This window comes from Gobius niger, assembly GCF_951799975.1.
Source record: "Gobius niger genome assembly, chromosome: 1".
Classification (NCBI taxonomy): Eukaryota; Metazoa; Chordata; class Actinopteri; order Gobiiformes; family Gobiidae; genus Gobius; species Gobius niger.
In genome coordinates this window covers 53,483,384-53,503,861 of record NC_136852.1, presented here as the reverse complement: position 1 = coordinate 53,503,861, position 20,478 = coordinate 53,483,384, and the positions used below count along the sequence as shown (strand labels likewise).

The window sequence follows — 20,478 nt, the reverse complement described above, 5'->3', positions numbered from 1 at the left end:
AAATAAACTTTACAAAACGCCTAGAGCCCATAATTCATTGAAAACAGGTCAGAAATGGGTGTGACTGAACATGAATAAATAAGTCTATATTTATAAAAAGAGACAAACATTTTATGTGTACACAAAGAGTAAATTTTTTTGGGAGCCCAATAGCCATTCAGACAAACCTCATCTTTGTATCAACAGTGCAGAGAGAAGTGAGAGGAGAACAGGCAGTTTGTTCTAATAGTCATCGATCTTGTACTCGTAGTTATAATCCACGATGGAGTCTGTAAAGCCGCCGGGTGTGGAAGATTGTCCCTCGATCATCCACGAGTCATACCAGGAAGTAGTGGACTCGGGGGTTGTGGGTATTGTGGTTGTTGTCGTTGGAGGTAATGTAGTTGTTGTTGCTCTCAGCCTCAGTAACCTCTGTCTGCGAAGGCGACGGAGGCGAGCTATCCTGATCCTCCTCAGCCGCTCAGGGCTCAGGCGAGGGTTTGTTGACGAAATACCGTTGTTAACAACCACACGTCTGTTTCCGTGGATCTGGTTCCCGTGGACGACAGAGGTCCTGGTGTTGCCGTGGGTGACTAGGCGGATAGGTTTATTTCCATGCAGAGCCATGATCTGCAGATAAATGAAATATGTATTCAAAACAAAGAACATTTTGGTCTGGACAGTAGATTTTACAACACAGGGCTCCAAACTAATATTCTGGGTTCGACCGGTGCGTTTATCTATTTTTTTTTATTGATAAAGTGTCTTTATGTTACTGATAGCCAAGAAAGTAGGTCATTTGGTAGTGCTGCTGTCCTTATCTACAGCTGACCTAAATATTGGTCCTTCAAGTTGATTAATGGCAATAGTCCTAAAGGTTCATAGGTCTTTCAAACTTGCTTTGAGGGCCCCCTGGTGGTGGGAAAACGCCACAAATTGACTCTGTGCATAACTTCCAATCCGCCCAAGAAGTGACTTCCTGTTTCGATCCAGCACACCAATTAGTTCAGCAGGTACTTGCAACATTACAAGAATATAATTAAATACACACATTTTAAGGGTTTTGTCTGTTCATAGAAAGAAAGAAAGTTGAACTAATGAACTGCTGAACTAATGAATAAGATGGTGCTTTTATTTTGGTGTGCTGGATTGAAACAGGAAATCACTTCTTATGAATAGAAGTTATGGACAGAGTCAATTGTGACCTTTTACAACTGCAATTAAAATGGTTCCTTTAATACTTATTAAAGTATAATTGCTTCACCAGCATGTTGCCCTAATATAAACAAATATATAAAGAATGCAATGTGCATCCAGACGGAGACGCTTTTGTCTTACCTGCTTAATCCGGTCCCAGTTGGACTTGGCCAGGTTGAAGCTGCAGGCTGTGGCTCCTGGCTGGTATCCAACCACACAGAGCTGGGTCTTTGGCGTGAAGCCCTCAGCCCGCGCCGTCACTCGATACTCCCCTGGGTTCAACAACCGCCAGTAGTCCCCTGTTGGAGCTACACGTGCAGAGGAGAGGAGTTTAGCATTTGTTATTTCAGTTTTATGAATCATTTTAATGCACGCTGTTTTTTACATCTGACCTGTGGTGACATCGTGATTCACTCCCTCCACAGAAATAGTTGCGTTTCCAATGGCGTTGCCTTGTTCGTCCTTCACGATGCCCCTGATTCCACGATGTACCTTTAAAAACAAGTAGACAATGTCCTTTTTCCTGTGTGCTTCACCATGCAAGCAGAAAAAGGGTTGCAGGGATTTTTCTTACTCTTTGAGATTCACGCGCTGCTTCTCAGATTTACACTTTATTTTGTAAAAGTGTTACATCTCTGTCAGACCTAACATTATTCTGCGTAACTTTAATATTGCGGTAACTATAATTTGGCGATATATTGTGCAGACCTATTCCGTAAGTAACACGAAAAAATGAAAACACTTCACATTGTTGGATTTGGGTTGAACGTGCCACTGACCTGTTCCAAAAAGATGAGCATGGCTTCTCTGTTCTTCTCCCACTCTCGCGCCAGCTCACTCTCATGTGGGAACTTGTCACAGCCCAGGAAGATGGACAACTCCAAGCAGTTCGTGTGCAGGTAGCTGAAGTCATTCATGCCTAGCACACAGCGTAATGCACATCGTGACCACTAGAGTACGCTATGGTCAAATCATAGTGAGTGCAATACAATATCCCAAACATTTCTATCAAAGCCATATACCTGATTTTACACAAGTTAAATGTATGTATTTTCTTTACTTCACGCAAAAGGCCTTTGTGCTCTGTGCATCTAATTATTGGTTACAGGTTAGTTGCTGTTTATTTCATGTTGACACTATTGCTTCCTGAAAGTTGTGAAACATGTACAAACTCATCCATGTGGAGAATGATTTTAGAAATGTCTTCATAAAGTAAGGACTGTGTTTTGATCACAGATACCAATTAAGAATTTACTTGCTCCCTTTTGCTGTTAATTAAAAAAAATAGGTACAGGGCCTTTAGGCTCTCCACTGGTTTACATAACAATCTAACAGGCCATATACGTTTTCTGGCCCTCGTATACTACATTGGCTACTACGGCTCAGGGTTGAGTAGGAACCATACAACAAATCTGGCAACTGGGCCACCTATAACATTACCAATTTGTTTATTTGCCCTGTATAAACCAGGAGACTCCCCCTGAAATTCCTGAATCTGTTTTTTGGAAGCGTCCTGAACCCAGAGGGCAGCCTACTGCTTGTTGGAAAGTACCCACCCAGTCCAATCCAGGCCCTTCCTGATGTGAGACGAGAGCGCCAACTGCGGCCATTTATTATCTATTACAATTCACGCTTAAGTCTTTTGTACATAAAGCTCGATGTCTTACTTCCAGTGACGGGCTTCCACTTGGCCCTGTTGACGATGCCGTAGGCTCCCGCTGCGGTGTCCCCGTGGCAGGACCCGTGGAAGTTGTGCGTCATGGAAAGGTGCGTGGAGGCGTAGGACACGGCCAGCCATCTGAACAGCGACTCATCCGCGCTCGTTTTGAGCTCGTCTTCGGGCTCTGCATATTCGTACCCCCCCCCTCCTCCTCCTCCTCCTCCTCCTCCTCCGCCTGCCCTTCGCTGCTCCTCATCCTCGTCCTCTCTGTGCCCGTATCCCTGGCTCGGGTCGTATCCGTGATCGTAACCGTGTTCGTAACCGTGGTCGCGTTCCTGTTCGTACCCGCGGTTGTAACCGTGGTCATGTCCGTGATCGTAACCGCGGTCATGTCCGTGATCGTAACCACGGTCATATCCGTGTCCGCGCCACTCCTCCTCAGGCTCGGCGTAACCTCTGCCCCTCCAGTCCTCCTCGGGCTCCTCCTGGTACCCCCTGCCCCATTCGGTCACATCGAACCTGTCTTCTTCCTCATATCTGAAACGAGAAGGGACGGACTGATGAGTATCAAAGACAAATGTAGGGAGATGGACTTTTTAGAAAGAGGACTTGAGGTGCTTACTCCCTGTGACAGAGAATGAAGAGGTGCTAAACCTACAATTGAACTTGGGTTGGATAATCGCCAGAAACCAAGCACAAGTTTCATTATGCAGTGTGTAAACCTGTCATTACTCATTCGAAAGTCAACAACCTCCAGAAATAAGCCATAACTCGTTAGACCTGCACCAGCTTCAATTAGGACTTATTTGGGGACATGCTGGACGTGCTGGAATTGTGGAAGCAGGAGAGAGTCCTTTTATGTTCATTTTCAAACGGATTTTAGCAATAGGACCTGGCAACCCTAAGTGTGGGTCTCTTATACTTTCTGATTGGATAAAACACAATATTTAAAACAATTTTTACATCATGCAAAATGTTTTTGTTATTATGAAGCAAGGATGTAAGATGCTAGAAAATTTCAAAGCGTGCAGTATTATGAAGAGGTAATAAAGTTATAGTTTACTGTCTCTTCTTGCGGCTGCGGACTCTCTGGCTCTCGGCAGGCTTGTTCAGACGCAAGTTATCATAAGGATAGGCCACAATTGTCTCCCCGCCTTGGAAGTTGGCACCCAGCACAAATGGATGGTTTGTCATCCATGAGATTATGGCCCTGGTCTCCACTGCAATCTGAAACGGAGAAAGACAATCCAGATCAAAGCCATAATTCAGTCTAACCACATGTGGAAGGACCCTGCTGTACGTCACATGTGATCATGTCCGCATCGCAACAACATGTGACGTTCTCTCTGTAAGGCAGGCAACTGTCCTCACCGAGCTGTTGGCCTCCATGTTCTCCGGGATTGGTATGTGATGGTTTGGCATCAGTTTTGGAACGAGGCCCTTGTCTTCAGCGTCCCATAAGATGGTGTTTAGATCTGGGAAGTTCTCAAAAATGTCAAAGCCGTCCTCTGTGAAATGACCTGTGGTCCATCCACTCAGCTCTGATCCCTGTGGTAGACGTGTAAGAAGTAGTTAAGCTTTTATTATGTTTTCTGGTTTGTCCTAAATCCCCACTGACCGCCTCAAAAGCCTTCTCGTGTCCGTCCGGGTTTAGGGAGGGCACCAGGTGTAGCCTTATTCCCTCTATCAAGTGCTGGATTCGGGGATTTCGGTCCTTGTACTCTTTACAAAGAAACTGCATCAACAACAGCAGCAGCTCCCGGCCCACCGCCTCGTTTCCATGGAGACCTGCCGTAAGCCGTACCTCGGGCTCACCTGGGCAAAAAAAGTGATAATGGATGTAATCGCAGAACACCCAACAAGCTCTTGGCATTTTGAAATTACTAGATGAAAAGGGCGGCAAGTGAAATTTCACTCACCTATTTCATGTTCTGTGGGATTTCCAGAAATGATCATGGCTATAATGTCCAGACCATTGGAGCTGCGTCCAAGGCTGTAGATGCTGGTTATGTTTGGACACTCGTCATTCACTGATTTCATCAGCTAAATACAAGAATACATATATAATATACCATGGATGATGTCACAGGACCAATATTGATCAATGTACAGTAGGTCAAACTCATATTGTTGTTTACTATGTTATAATGTCATCTAGTGATTAAAAATTGTATAAAAGTAAATGTGCTCATGAGGGGCTGATACTTACCATAATCATATCTGAGTAGCTGTGATGTTTAAACTTCAAGTAATCCACTGGTGTCACTTCATTTGGTCTATACTGGACCTCAGCCAGATCTGTGATGAAGCCAAACAAAAAGCTTTGTACAATGCTCTGAGATTTGAATTACTGAGAATATGTGTTTGATGCTAACCCTGTATGGGACAGCCCAGGACCTCCAGACGCATACACAGCGTCCCATTCCAGCTTTGAGGGATGATTCGGATGTAGCGGGCTATAACTGGTGCAGCCAAACGGTTCATGACCGGGGTCTCTTTATCATTGTTTGCAAAGAACAACTGGAAATACAAACTAGTCAGTCAACAAGTCAGTTCACAAAAATACACACACTTATTGTTCAAACCCACGCTACGTAACATTTAATCATATAAAATAAATAATATCCTCTGTTTGTGTTTAAATTGGATACATTTTCATGGATAAACACATGAAAAATTATCATGTGGATAAAATGGATAGATCTGCATTGTCAGTAGCTCCTAGGTCAGTTTTAAACCGAAAGTAAGTCATAGTATTTTTATCCGCAAACAAAAAGCATACATGTTTTTAATTTGTAGTTAGAAAAATCTTTTAAACTCTACTGACTGTAGGAAATATATCTGGATGTTTTTTCCCTGCAGAATTTCAACAAACAATTTTCACAGCCTTCATTCTATTCGTTCATTCGTTGCTTCATACTATTGCTGATTGTCACTCATATAAATAAATACACATTATGGGTTTTTTATCAAAGCTCAAAAGCACCACAGGCTTTGAATGAGAGATGTTTAAAATATGGCTCTCGAGGAAGTGTTGCCTCTGACCTCGTGTAACGTTTGGCTTCAGCCCTTCACCAACCCTTGTCTGTGCGGATCTGTTATCCATTTTCAGTTAATCTTTTGTAGATCCAGCACGGCCATTTGCGTTTTGGATGTGCACACCTTTAAAATTCATCTAAAAACGTGTGTCTAGCTGTGAGCAAGTTTGCTGGGAGGAGGGACATCACCAGCTCGTCTCCAAGGAGAGGTTGCAGGTTTGCTTTGACTGCTGGTATTCGAACACATTTTGCCCTTTCCTAATGCTTTTTGCTTTATTGATCCCTTATGGTAAAAATAGTGTCTCGTGATCATTAGGATCATTTTGATAACTCAGGACATGTTCTGCAGCATGGCTTTGAGATTACATTTTTATTTTTAATAAACTCACCCAGTCGTCGTATCCATCGTGGATAGTGGTCCATTCCCTGCTGTCATTGCTGAAGGCGATGAAGTAGGATGTCACAAAATCACTCCTGAAAGAGAACAAGTGGATGAAAGAGGTGCATCGTAAACCGGCTGCACTATTTCTATTATTTATGTCAGATGTTTGTAGAGGTCCAAACTACAGGCTTAACAGGTTTTAGAAATAAAACCACATGGACAAGATTGTTAAGTGTTTGCATGTAATATTGCAGTGCCTAAATAATTGCAATCTTTGCGTATTGAAACCATACAAATATCGATTGCGCAAAGAAACAAAAAATAATTAAAAGAAAATAGCATAATACATGGTCGTATTAATGTAATGAATGTTTCCTACAATATATTTTTTACTCTCAATTAAATGACTAGCCCGTTCTTCCATCCTTTGTTGAAACACACCATTTTAGGCCCTCTTGGTTCTCATCCTCAGTATTAAAATAAGATTGATTATGTTGTCTGTGTATGTGTGCTGTTCTTACTCATTGGCAGCGTCTCGACCCTGGGTTATGACCCCTGTGAACTCGGTTTCTTTTCGAGCATCAATCTCAAACCAGTGCGTTCGGTCCTCCACGTTGGCGCACCACGCTCCGCCTCTCATACTGTCCTCATCATCTGAGCCCTGGGAACCACACAGACCAGAAACAGATATTATAAACACTGTATGGGCCAGACTTTGCAGCTCGGGGACATGTGACCAATGCCAACAGGCTGTACCCATAGACTGTGCCTCACTATTCCACAGTCTAGGGCTGTATGAGGCATCTTGAGTTTGCCCCGATGAAGGCTGAGACCAGTCATGTGGAACAAAAGCTTTTGATCAATTGTGACCTTCCCTGAGGACAAACTCTTCACATCCAAGTAGCACTTTGATCCACTAAAATAATATACAACATATTTATTGTATATAAATATAATAAAGTTTTCCGATGGATTTCAGTTGCTTAGAAACAGTTTAAGATGCTAGCTTATGGTGTTAATAATTTACTGCAACTTTTGTGCAAAATATGTGTTAATTGAATTAAAGGCACTCTGCGTAACAGTCATACTGTCAGCAATACAAAGTTTTCTCCTAATGATCAGCTCGACACAAGAATGGACCTGGATGAAAACCTTTATTTTCTTTATTTAAGGATCCCCATTAGTCTTTACCAACGCAAAGACTACTCTTCCTGGGGTCCATTCTCATTTTAAAGACATTACACAGTCAAAGGGTAATTTATACAACACACATGGCACCTAATCTATTTATATCTTTATATTTGGCTGCCTTTAGTCAATAACTCCTTGGAGACGAGCTGGAGACGTCCCTGCTCCCAGTATAGTTACTGTCAGAGGTATAGAGATGAGCCACTCACAGCAAACACACACGTTTGTTTAGGTATTTTCAACAAGAAGAATATTTGTAATAAAATACAAGCTTGTTTTTTCTCTATTCATTGGGTGAAAAGTTACACAGTGTGGCTTTAAATATTAAATGATTGATTTCTTTAACTGGGCCGAGTGTTTCTGAAGTGTTACCAAACTCTTTTCTGAAATACTATAGACAAAGAGTTAATGAAACCGACTGGCTCAGCAATAACAATAATTATTTTTCCAACATGTGGCTGGCGGCTAGTGTTTATTTGAAGGCTTGGCAGTGGCAGTAAGTGATGGCTGCAGCAGATGGAAGCACAGCTAGAATCAGGACAGGGCTATCGTGAGGAGAGTACCTATGGTCTGCAGCTGCTCTTATGACTCTTTGGTCAGGTGTGTGACGTGGCAAAGTCCTGATATAGTCCCGGTCTAATCTGATGTCCATCCTGGTTTACATGTCGATCCCCTACAGGTGGAAGGGGACAGGAGTAGCTCTATGTGGAAAAGAGTACCTGCATGTTGAGCCGTGCCCTCTGTGGTGAGAACCTGTATTGGGACACGGAGGAGGCTGAAAGTTGGTCGGAGTCAATCCTGTGTGACTCCATCCCCAAAGGAGGGCACTCTGATTGAGGAAAAACATGAAATAGGAACAAAATAAGGTCTCAGTTGTGTGACTGGTAAATCTGATGTCAATACTTGAGGAAATTGTGTTGTACTTTTTGGCTCTTTGAAGATTCGGGGTCTGTTCCTTGCACGCTCCTCAGCCTCCTTCAGTTTCTTTGCTCGTTCTGAAACAATACAACTAACTATTTGATCTGTTATGCATTCGCTCAATATCACTTCGCCGGAGGAGAGAATTACGGTAAAAAAAAAAAAGCAATCCAGATGGGTTTGATATCTTCCAGTTCCAAGTCTAATGTTATTCAGCACAAAATCAACAAACCCACAATTACAGGGTTGCCAAATCCATTATCAGCATAACGCGATGATTTCCTCACCGTTTCTTTTGCAAGTTTTACAAGTGATAACATACAATCTTCAGCTAAATGTAGGGCAAGCAGTTGTCAATGTCTTTATAGTCTTTCTAATGTTAAAAGCAACATATAAAATTGCCATGGCTGCACAAATGACAAAGGGTGGTGTATTACAATGAAAAACAGTTGTGTAAAAAATAAATTAAGTACCTTAGTCCTATCTTGCTATGTTGAAGGGATAATGCTAAATGTGTTTAATGTTTACTAAAGTTTCTGTCATTTGTACAGATTAAAATACTGTATTTATCTGTGATCTGTGTATATCGTCAATGGTGGATACCCGTTTAGAATGACTAACTAACTTATATAAAACCCCACTGAATTCAAAGAATCCATGTACGTCAAAGTTAGTCATTTTCATATCCACCCCTTAATGACCTTTTTTCTCAACACTTCAATTTTGCACAGCAGGATATTTTCGTTTTGACATGAAAGCCAAGACTTTGAAAAACTTGACCTTAACACAAGCTGCTAATGAATGTCACCTACAACCTTTGCACTGAACCTCACCCACAGGAAAAGGCCCCTTTGACCCTTGCGTTCCCAGAGTCATACGTCTAAAATTACATCGCAGCACGTGGCAAAAAAAACAAAAACGCGTGAAGTGCGCAGAGCTGTGATCAGGATTGCAGAGTTACAACATCGCTGCTCTCGTGTGTCATGTCCCTTTCCCTTTGTTTTTAATTTGTCCCGGCTGTTGCACGTCTTTATCGCCCGCGCTAATCCCCTGTTTGCAGATAGCAGCGGGGTGACCTGCCTTGCCTCAGATGATTCTCTCTCCAGCCAAACACGCAAAATAATGGTCTTGCTAAATCTCCTTTTTTCATTTGGCACACAGTTTGATGTGCATATTTTAAATTTTTCCAATTTGTAATCAAATCTTAGTGTGCGGGGGGGAAAGCTGCTACCAGTTAAAAGGGAAAAAAAAAATAGTTTCAGTTGGAGTTCATGCATGGATATGTAAGCTTTTTTCATGCCTTAATGGAAATGCAATTTACACCGGTCTTAGTTCTGGTTTGGGCCCCGCATGTTTAAATCTTGTAATGCCTTGACAGAGATCGAATGTCTTTTTATCCTCCACTTTTCCAATTACATGCATCATTGATACTACACTTGTTTTTACACGACATTTCCTCAAGACCTGCTCAAGACTTTAGCCCTGTCTTCATATAAAGGAACATCCTAACCTTACATTGACATTACACACACAGCTCAGGCCTAATGCCGTTATCTGTTGTACTTTAACTCTCCGGTCACAGGCCAAATTCTTTGCTTTGGTAACGCCAGTATCACACGGAGTCTGACATGGTTGTTGAAGGAGTTATGAGCTCCGCATTATGCAACAAAAAGTTCACATCTAGGTTGTCTTACCCCTCTCCTCCCTCTCTCTCTCTTTCTCCGCTCGCTCCCTCTCTTTTTCCATCCAGTCTGAGTCGCCGTCTGTCTCTTTTTTTCCTGCACACACAACAAAACCATTAAAACAAGCTGTGATGAGACGGATAGTGTCTATATAATGTTTATTGGAACATTTGTGACTTGTGAATTATTTCAGCCTTCAGTCAATGGCAAAGAAAAGGCTTCTTTTAAATGCAAATTACAAAAAATAATTAGTATATTATATTCAAACTACACATCTGGCACTCAGGGTTATCTGCAATTTTATTATGTTTTATTTATTTTAATTGGAGATAATTGTGTTGAGGATTTAGGTGTTTTTCTGGTTTACACATTGCTTTCACGAAGTTTAGGCATAATTTAATCCAATTCGTGGCACTTGGAAGGTCAAACATTTGATGAAGTGGTATTTGTTTTTATCCTGGAAAGCGCTCTGGGCACCTTCTGGCTGTGGGCGCTATACAAATAAAATTTGATTGATTGATTAATTGATTTGTTGTGAAATGTTGCGCGTGATTAGTGGTGGTCATAGGTGCCGTTGACACAGACTGACTGTCAGTCTAGCCCAGGGCAGCTCTGGCTACAATAATACCATCACCGTGCATGGAGTGAATATGAACTTGTCAAGTTTGTAAAGCGCAATGCAAGTGTAAGCTGTTATTATTATTTGAAACTTTTGAGAACCACCAGTTTAGAGTCTAGACTAGGGATTAACAGCTGATGGGTCGGGATATACAGTGGGGAAAAAAAGTATTTGGTCAGTTTCACATAGACATTGTATTGGATTTTGGCCAAATACTTTTTTTCCCCTCTGTAAATGACAGACAAAAGTCGCAGGACCTTTTACGGTCGTGGTCCTTTATCACAAATGACTGTAGATAAATAGTTAAGATAGTTTATTGATTAGCAGCCTTATGATCAACATTTGAATTAACAAAACTAAGCACTGACTGTGAGGAAAATACTGCATTTTTTTCATCATCAGATGCTTTAACAGAATCACACTATACTTCATTAATCCCTGTAGGGAAATTAATGATCTGCATTTGATCCATGGTCAATGCAGCTGGGGCAACCCTGTAGGAGCAGTGAGCTGCCAGTGTAGGCCGGCGCTTGGGGACCCATCTCCAGATGTGGAGCCAGGTCATAATCACCTGGCTGATTAACCTATTGTTCATGTTTTAGTGGTAGAGGAAACCGGAGGAAACTTACACATTACAACAACAATCTTTCAATGGTAAGCTAATTATTAAGTGACATGTCCCTGGGTCTGACGGGTGACCACAATGTAATGTATGGAGGCAGAGACTATTCTTTACATCTCAGCCAGATTCGGATCTATTGTAAATGTGCACTCTTTGTTGGGGTTTTGTCTCTGTTTTTCGTGATACTGGACACGACGTTAAACACAATGTTTTTATACGTACTCATGCCATATTCGTCATAGTCCTCATACCAGGTCCCCTCATACGGAGCGGTGGCAGTGGGCTCCTCTGGAAACACCAACGTAAAAACAAAGTAGATCAGTCACTTTCATTTAGCATGACATGAAAGAGAGCTGTGAGGAGATTACACGGTTAATCTATATCGCCCTACAGGTTTCTAGCTCTAATTTGCCGAAAGCCACAGCATCTGCTTTACATTTGGACGGATGTAAACGCTACTGCTACACCCATCGTCTAATTAAGTTGTTAAATATTTAATTTGCATTTATAACAGAGCAGCAGACTGATGACAAGCCCTTTTTAATTTTACAGTTTTGTTGACATGGCCAAACCAAAGCAAAGCCGCCCACTCCCCAGCTCCGAAAGTAGGGCAGGTTAACTCAGTCAGACACTATAATGGAATTCCCATATGTCCTATTACTACTATTACTACTCATCTGCTCCTGTATTTAAAACACAAATCTGCGTCACTAAAGTCCCCGGTGGTTCACAAAGAGTCTAATTGAAAGTTCCGACACATTTTTCTTGAAATGTTTGAGAGCAGATGGAGTTACCTGGAATAGTTTCGACTTTTATTTCAGGACTGACTTCTTTACCGTCCGGGAAGGGGAGATTATCAGGGACCTCGTCTGCAGAAGTGGAAATAATACATTTGCTTTTAAGACTAAGTCACACATGAAATAAAAGAAGACAAAATGTATAATTTTAAAAAAGGTGAGAGGGAATGTGGTATTTCACTCAAAAGTTGGAGAGGATGTAGCTTTTTGTGAATTTAGATAAAGAAGTAAGCTCCAAATCTTCATAGACCGGTTTGCAACAATCCCAAACCTGAATATGAAAGAATGATTTGATTTTTAACATCAGCCCTTGTTTGGGCTTATTAAACTAAATTATACAGCCTGCAGGGTGCAAGAGGGAGCGCGACAGCAGGTTCTTCATCCCCACTGCTGTCAGACAACTGTACAGCTCTATTGCATAGTAATTTGCAGAACTAAGTAATTCATGCTTCTAGAGGCCATAAGCGCCACTGCAGGTGCACGTTTTTTAACTCATTAATTGTCCGTGAGAGTAAATACTACGCTGAGAGAAAAGACAAAGGGAGAGAGGGATATCGTACATCCAATTACACAATGGAGATAATTTTTTTCTCTCAAACTTGGCTGTAAATACTGTTTAAGTGGCGCTAGCCCTCAGTTAGCTTTGCCCATTAGCCTGTTAGCTTCTTCTTCGTGATTCCATTAGTGTGTATTGGGGCCTCCGACCCGGTGGCAGGGAAATTGCTATTGTGGTTTTCTGGCCAGAGATACCAGGGGGAGATGAAAGATCCCCCAATCATCCCATTAACACTTGTACTACCCCCAGAAGGACTACGAAAAGGATTTATTTAGGTTTAACAAGTTACTTAGAACTGTCTTGAATTCATTGTACATAATACACCTTTATTTACTATTATTTGTTTGCACATCATCCTGCTCGTCTGTTATTTTTGGTCAAAGCTTCACCAAACGGATTCATTATGTCAAGATTTTCTCTTTTATTACATACATGCATCCCAGTAGTCGCTGTCGTCGGTCCCGGTGTTCCCGTCCACCTCCGGGGCCGGGGCAGTGGGCTCGGTGTCGCTCCAGGAGTCATAGCTGTCTGTCACTGGGGCGTACGGGTCACTCTCATCGGGTTTCCAGTAGTCGTCAATTCTCTCGGTCACCGTTGGCTCTGTTTCAGGTCGGTCTGGCTTCCAATAATCGTCGTATGAGTCGGTGATGGGGGCGGCCCGGTCCTCCTCCTCCTCAGGCTTCCAGTTGTCGTACGGGGCGTCTGTGAAGGGGGCGTCTGTGAAGAGGACCTCCTGGATGGGGGCGTCAGGAAAGGGGAAGTCTGTGAAGGGGGCGTCTGTGCTGGGGGCCTCGGTCTGTGGTCGGGACGGGGTCGTGTCAGCCCCCCAGTAGTCATCCTCTGATTTCCAGTAGTCGTTGTCTGACAGAGTGGAAAGTAAGAGTAGGAAGGGTCTTGCATGAGTGTCAAGGCTATTTTTACCTCACAAGAAAAGAACAATCTGGAACTCAGATTAAAAAGTCACACACCCGGATTATGCCGTGTTATAGCTAATTTTATCTTCAATTTCTTAGGCCCATAAGTAGTTTACGGGACTATTTTCCAAGGCTTTCAGGCCAAGAATGACACATGAATTGTATTGACAGCTTTTGATTGTCAGCTTTACTGTTCTTATGAAACAATTTGTCGATAGAGATAGATAGATAGATAGATAGATAGATAGATAGATAGATAGATAGATAGATAGATAGATAGATAGATAGATAGATAGATAGATAGATAGATAGATAGATAGATAGATAGATAGATAGATAGATAGATAGATAGATAGATAGATAGATAGATAGATAGATAGATAGTTAGTTTTGGTTATTGGTACAGTACAGTATAATCGTTTCATTGCATTGCTTTGAAGGATCATGTTTTTTATTCTAGTGTTTGCTTTGTCACAACATCTTTATATCTACACAATTTATGGCCCCTGCAGCCTTAGCCACAACTCTACGTCGCACTTAGCCTTTGAAATACTGTCTCTGGTTTATTGAGGAATGCCTGTGTCACTCACCAGGATCGGGATAGGGGTAGTCGGTGTAGGGCTCTGTGGGCGGCTCCGTTGGAAAAGCTGCAGACACAAGATCAACACGACTCTCAGACGTTTAATTTATGTGTTTCCCTCCTGGTCTATTGTCCAGCGCTCACCTGTCGTAGTCGGAGGGACAGTGGTCGTCTTTTCTTTCTTCTTCTTTTTGTCTTTCTTGTTTTTCTTGTCCTTTTTCTTCTTCTTGCCCTCTTCTGGCGCTCTCCTTACCCGGACTGAAGAGATACAGTGTGTCACATTGGATCAATACTAAGTGAGAGTTCTAATCTATAACAGCGATGACCAGTAAGTCAGGTCCCCCCATGTGGCCTCTGGACAGACCCAAACCGTCTGTAGTTACATATTTACTTTTATGAGAGGTATGTCTGTGTAAGCTCTCAGTCGTACAGGAGTTCATCCTAGACCAAGCTTCTTGAGTCATCATCTACAACGCAGTAAAAAGCAAGTAATAAAGATGGTGAACACGCACCCCCCTTTTGTTCATGAATGGTCATAGTTGGGAAAAAAGTTAAAGGCTGGTGTCATGGTGTCAATGGCAACACATGATCAGTTCGTTTAGTTCTGTTGGGTAGTTTTACTTAATTCATCCAATCACAGACAACCCCCCTGCCCCATATGTATTCCACTTGTCATTTCTATTGTGTTCTGTGTCCTCCTCACTTATGTAAATATGCACCTTTTATCTGATGTGTCTATCACTTAACCTCTTCACCCCCACCTTAATGCCTGTATAATGTCTATCCCTTAAGAAAAAAGAAGTGGGGAAAAAAGTCATAGTTAATAAACCTAAGCTTAAATGCAAACAGAAAATACAGTTTTAAAGTATTTTTCCATTATATTGTGAATATATTAATTAATTATTGATTTTGTTTAATTTCACAAACGCTGCCTTCACCGGTGTCACGAAAAAGAATTGGTGTGCCCAGATCGAGAGCATTTCCAGATGCCAGATCACTGCAACCAATTTCCAATTGCATGGAAACTTGCCTTTAGTAGACCTTTGTTATTCCGGATTACTGTCCTAAAAGCCCTTATAAGCCAGTGAATACATCAGTAGCACCTCAACACACCCCTAAACTTGGATAGGTAACCATTAATCGGGCTTAATCAATGGACTGAGTCTTATTTTGATGTAGGGTTTGCAACATCTACAGAAAAGAGTGGCTATAACCATTAAACACAGTTGTACATAGTGGAAAGACTTCGTGCTGTAAAGGACACTTGCCAGGACGCGGTCTGGAGTGAATTAGTCGCCCTCAGGTAAATGCCAGATGGTGTGTGGTTAAACTCACCTGTCTTAAGTGTGTCTGTAAGCTCGTCCGGTAGTAGGTCATTCTGAGGGTCATCCTGGAGTTGCACCCCCGCCCCACTGTCCTCAGGGGGGTGATGGAGAGAGACAATCCCCCCTGCGCTCTCTCCACCCTGGGGCACCAGCAGTAGACAGGATAAGACCACCACGGATGCAAGCAGTGTCTGACTTTTCATCCCTGCAAGTTGCGCAACACCCAAGTTGAGTTTTAACTTTTTTTTTATCTTCTAGCCCCCTGTGTCTAATATGGTTTTAAAGTTTCCTCAGCTTCCCATGAATGTGGCCTGCACTCCAGCTGCAGAGAGGTCTACTGCTCCTCCACCCCACGCTGTCGGACGGGGCGAGTCAGAGATGCAAGTGGGAGGGCGTTAAGGGTCTGAAAGGAGGGAGGAGGGTAAAAGAGATGCAGGGACAAAACCAGTTATCTAGACACATGAAAAGACTGGGCCCCAAAGTGTCCCGTGGATGCGGTCAGCTGAAAAAACAACGTTAAGGACAGAGGAGAGGCTTCAACCTGGCCCGACAAGTCACAACAGGTGCAGCCAGGTTTTTAGGCGCAGGCTTGGACGAGGAGGGGTTATGGGGGTAAGGCTGTGTGACTGTAGGGTGTGCCTCTTGATTAGGAGAGGAAGTCTTCTTAGTTTTATGGTCTGGAGAGTGCTGGGTAAATTCAGCATTCATGGAGCTCAACACAAACAGTCCCACCCAACTTGAGAGCCATCGGGTTCCGGAAATACAAATCCTATTCAATTTTCCCTCAGAACTTTCAAACCAATGATTTTCATCCACTGAGTTTATCTCTGACTTGGATGTATAGACTCACTGCATTTCATTGGACTGTATTTGTAGTTAATGTTGATGACAATAAAGTTGCCTGATATTTATGGAATTAGTTTTACAAAGACATTTACTTTGCAATGTTTTATTTTGCATTGGATATCACAAGATCATACTTATTTCAAAGCCTATATGATTTGGACTAATTCTTTTAGCATATTGTATTCATTAAACACAATTATTTTCAAGATTTGCAAAACAAATTACGTACATTTTATCTGGTTTGAACATTTGTCACAGGGAGTCATTCCATTACCATACTGTACCTATGGGCCATAAGCAAGACAAGAGTTCTCTGCTTCGGATATTGAACTCTTCCTCTCCCTTTGTCAATGATGTTTGATATTTAGAATATAAAAATTGCAACCTTTTTAGCTTTTCCTTATATAATCACTACCTCTGTAAACTATTATTAATACTTCCTACTGTTCATAACTAGAACAATATGAAAAGCTGTCGAATGCACTATGATAAATTCTGGAGGGGAGTTCTTTCTCTCCTCAGAGCAGCGGGACAGGGGTCTGGATTCCAGTTTAAGGAGGACAACACAGAGGGAGTAAACTAAACATTCGGACTAATCGCAGCGTGTAAAGTGAATACAAATGAAAACAGACAGACAGCGAACGGAGCAAGAATTTTCAGCCCTGGACTTGTTTTGGCCGATCTGGGCTCTCCATCTCATCTCCATGACGTCCCCCTGTCATTCTTTCCTCGGGGTGTTGAGAAGTCGGATTTAGACCCTTGAAGAGGAAAAAGAGCAGGCCGACGCGGGGCCTATAGGAGGGTGGAGGCAGACACGAGGAGAAGTGATCGAGCAGATGATAGACATAACCTTGATTTGGTGTTTTCTTTGCCGCTCGTCGGTCTGCTGCTCATCAATTCACCGTCTGAACCTGTCGTAGCCCCGGGACAAAGAACATGCGCACACTTTACTGCCAACTCAGCAGATTTGTGAAGGCTTTTGTCATGAATCTCATCAGCCTCAGACACGCATTTCTTTCATTATTAATTCATGCCTAATTTAATTTGCAACTCAGTCCATAAATAAATGGATAAAGAATGTAACCCCTGAAGACATCCATTTAAAAGTTATGTAATAATCTTCTGTTTCTCATTTTTTTCCTAATCTTGACCTCTTTTTTTACACAATTGTTTCATTCATAATAATCTTTTACTGTAGATAGCCCACATTTACTACTCTGATTGTAACTTCAAAATTTAACAGGATTGAATAAATGAATTACTTGAGTTTTACCACTAAACTTTAGAATACTACAAAGAGCAGATAGGAAAGGGTAAAAGAACTGTTCAAAGAAACCTATGCACTATTCACCTGTAAGCTGGTTATATTACCATTTTACTCAAATTAAGAATGTAATATACGTTTATTACTTGATTTAACCCTTTTGAGTCACTGCATGTTTTCATATGGGATATATTTGAAATAGGGCTGGGACAAAATATAATTTTGCAATATATCGCAAAACGTCTTTGTTGTGATACGTGCATCGTATCGAAAACTATATATTGCTTCTGATACTCAACTCAGGGTCTAGGAAAAAATATAAATGCCTTTGACTTAATGATTGGTTTAAACAAAAGAGCCAGAATTTGAAAACACTTCTGCCATTTGCGCTTTTCCAAATGTTCGAATCAATATGAGACTAATTTAGATTTAATTTATACATTTTCTAAACTCAGCTTTCTCTTTTAATTGATTTGGGGTAAAATGTCACAGTTTGCTATATGAAAAATAATACATTTAATACTTTGTGCGTTGGAATATATTGTATCACAATACGTATCGTATCGGGCCCTCAGTATCGTGATACGGATTGGACCTTGACAAAAGTATCGTTCCAGCCCTAATTTCTAAACTTGGTATTATTCTGCAATCTTGCACAAGCTGTGTCTCCACAGGGGGACTGGGCACAACCTTCTAAATAGGTTGAGGAGTTAATTTACTCGGGAGGAGCTTGGAGTAGAGCTGCTGCTTCGGCATGTCAAGAGGAGCCGGGCACGTCCCTTTGTTAAGAGGCCCCAGTAAAGACTTAGGAAGCGTTGGGAGGACTATGTCGCTCAGCTGGACTGGGAGCGCCTCAGGGTTACCCCAGAGGAGCAGGAGGAGGTGTTTGCGGATATGGCAGTGTCTCAGCTCAGAATGCTGCACCCACGACCCGACCCAGGGTAAAGCAGAAGAAGATGGATGGTGGATATTATTTTTTGCTAGTTACACAAAATGTGTTTTCTACAAAACTCTTTTTTTTAACTTGTTAAATATGTAAAAACTGTTTTCTGAAGGTTGCCAGATGTTAAGCCTCTAGACTCCAAGAGGGAAATTCATAATCCACTGTCAATCTAATATACAGTATGTGGTATATTTTTCTACTGAAAATGTTGATTATTCAAAATAGAGTTACATAACATAAGAACTGTCTTGAATGTAACAATAATGATATTTATTGCAATATTTTACATTGGGGATAAAAAGTATTTGGTCAATTTCCCATCGACTTTCAATTGGATTTTGGCCAAATACTTTTTTCCCCCACTGTAAACATAAAGCAAGATAGTTCATCAAATGAGTCAAACAAGACTTAAAAATACTAAGTCAGGGCCAAAACAAATACAACTAAGTCAGAAAAATCATGACTAAAACTGACTGAACTTTTGTTTTGTAAGGTCCCGTGTGTTTTTGTTTTAGGCTGTGTGAGCAATAAACTGAGTGAGTTTATGATATCTTGTGACTTTTTTGCAATATAACGCTTGTGTCGCATAATAATAATAACAACATTAAGAGGTCTTTTACTCCATCTCCCCTCGTTGGTGCGCACAGACCACACAGGCCACACAGTCTAACCCTCTCCAGTCTCCGGGTTAGGTTTTCCTCAATGTGACATCACTCCTTATTTTTGGGTTTGCATATTCCTTCAGGTCAGCATTATGTCGAGCAATATCTATCCACTGCATCTGAGCACACATGCTGTAGCCCCGGGACCCGCGTCAGCATCTCCCCCGGCAGGAAACAATGACGACAGGCGGAGGGAGGGATCGGGGGGAGGAGAGGGCGACTGGAGGAGAGAGAGAAAAGTGCAGCAGGCTCACTAGGTACAAATGGAAACACGATTATTACTCTGCATCTGCTCAATTGTGGTTCAAACTATTGACTGTTCTGAGCAAAAGATCTAGAGGTAGGTAATGCTGTTGAGGTGTATGACATATTTCCTCTTTCATTTACATTTTTCAGAACAAAAGAAGTGGAGATTTAGCAGACAGAACAACAGTTTTCAGTCATTTAGGAACATATGGAAATGCGCTTAAAGATCTACTGTGGAGGATTAACAGGACATGTTATCTGACTGCATTATTAAATATGCATTTCCACTTGGCAGCCTGAGAGCCTCACAGCAAGAATGTCCTAAGTTCAACTCCCCCATCAACTCAAAACATGCACATGAGACTAAGTCCTCCAGTAGGTACTCCTGACCAAGATCCTGGTTTAAGATCTGGAGATGAGTCCCCGGGCGGTGCTCGGCAGTCGCTCACTGCTCCGGTCAGGTTTCCCTGAGGCCCAGATTGAAGGATGGGTCAAATGCATCACACAAGTGTTCTTTTATTATCCTTGAAGGTAATATAATGTCTACAAACAAAACACAAAAATGTCCTGTATTGGTCAATACACTTTTATTGCACTAATTACAAATAAACATGGTCAGGCTGCATTTCAGGTTCATGCAGCAAAAGTCTGGAACAGCCTCAATGAGGATCTGAGACAGGCCTCAACACTGAGCATTTTTAAGTCCAGGCTGAAAGGACACCTTTTTACTGCAGCCTACGGAGATTTAAACTTGTTTTAATGTAATTGTAACTAATGATTTGTTTTCTTGATTTTCATTGTGTTTTTAATGCTTTTTATTGTGTTTTTAATGCTTTTTATTCTATTTTTACTATGTTTGGTGACTGTGAGGCACATTTAGTTGTCATGTACATGAAATGTGCCATACAAATAAACTTGCCTTGCCTGATTAACCAAACTATTAACTACATTTTTATCTTTTATTATTAGCTACAAATGAAATGAGCTTAAAAACAACATCTGTTGTGGATAAAAATCTGACATGATTAAAGTATCCATTGATTGAACTGTGCAAAATCGA

The 20,478-nt window shown here is 41.6% G+C and overlaps 1 protein-coding gene across 1 annotated transcript; it reads right to left on the bottom strand.

The window, feature by feature from the left end:
- Positions 1-54: 54 nt before the first annotated feature.
- Positions 55-15,771, bottom strand: aebp1b (AE binding protein 1b). The gene is made up of 22 exons (XM_079554694.1): positions 15,468-15,771; positions 14,277-14,390; positions 14,143-14,199; positions 13,071-13,499; positions 12,080-12,154; positions 11,508-11,573; positions 10,057-10,140; positions 8,368-8,439; positions 8,164-8,273; positions 6,778-6,917; positions 6,264-6,348; positions 5,212-5,356; positions 5,046-5,134; positions 4,756-4,879; positions 4,455-4,651; positions 4,208-4,384; positions 3,900-4,063; positions 2,844-3,373; positions 1,956-2,095; positions 1,569-1,668; positions 1,318-1,484; positions 55-609 (listed from the first exon to the last, which is right to left on the bottom strand). The coding sequence occupies exons 1-22, from the start codon at positions 15,658-15,660 to the stop codon at positions 223-225; spliced, it is 3,645 nt and encodes a 1,214-aa protein (XP_079410820.1). The 5' UTR covers positions 15,661-15,771; the 3' UTR covers positions 55-222.
- Between the last annotated feature and the right edge of the window lie 4,707 nt (positions 15,772-20,478).

Excerpts from the sequence above, each read along its gene's own strand:
- aebp1b (XM_079554694.1), bottom strand. The coding sequence starts at position 15,660 with ATGAAAAGTCAGACACTGCTTGCATCCGTGGTGGTCTTATCCTGTCTA. Across the intron at positions 14,391-15,467 it reads TACAGACACACTTAAGACAG|TCCGGGTAAGGAGAGCGCCA; the intron begins GTGAGTTTAACC and ends GTATCTCTTCAG. Across the intron at positions 4,880-5,045 it reads GCTACTCAGATATGATTATG|CTGATGAAATCAGTGAATGA; the intron begins GTAAGTATCAGC and ends TCTTGTATTTAG.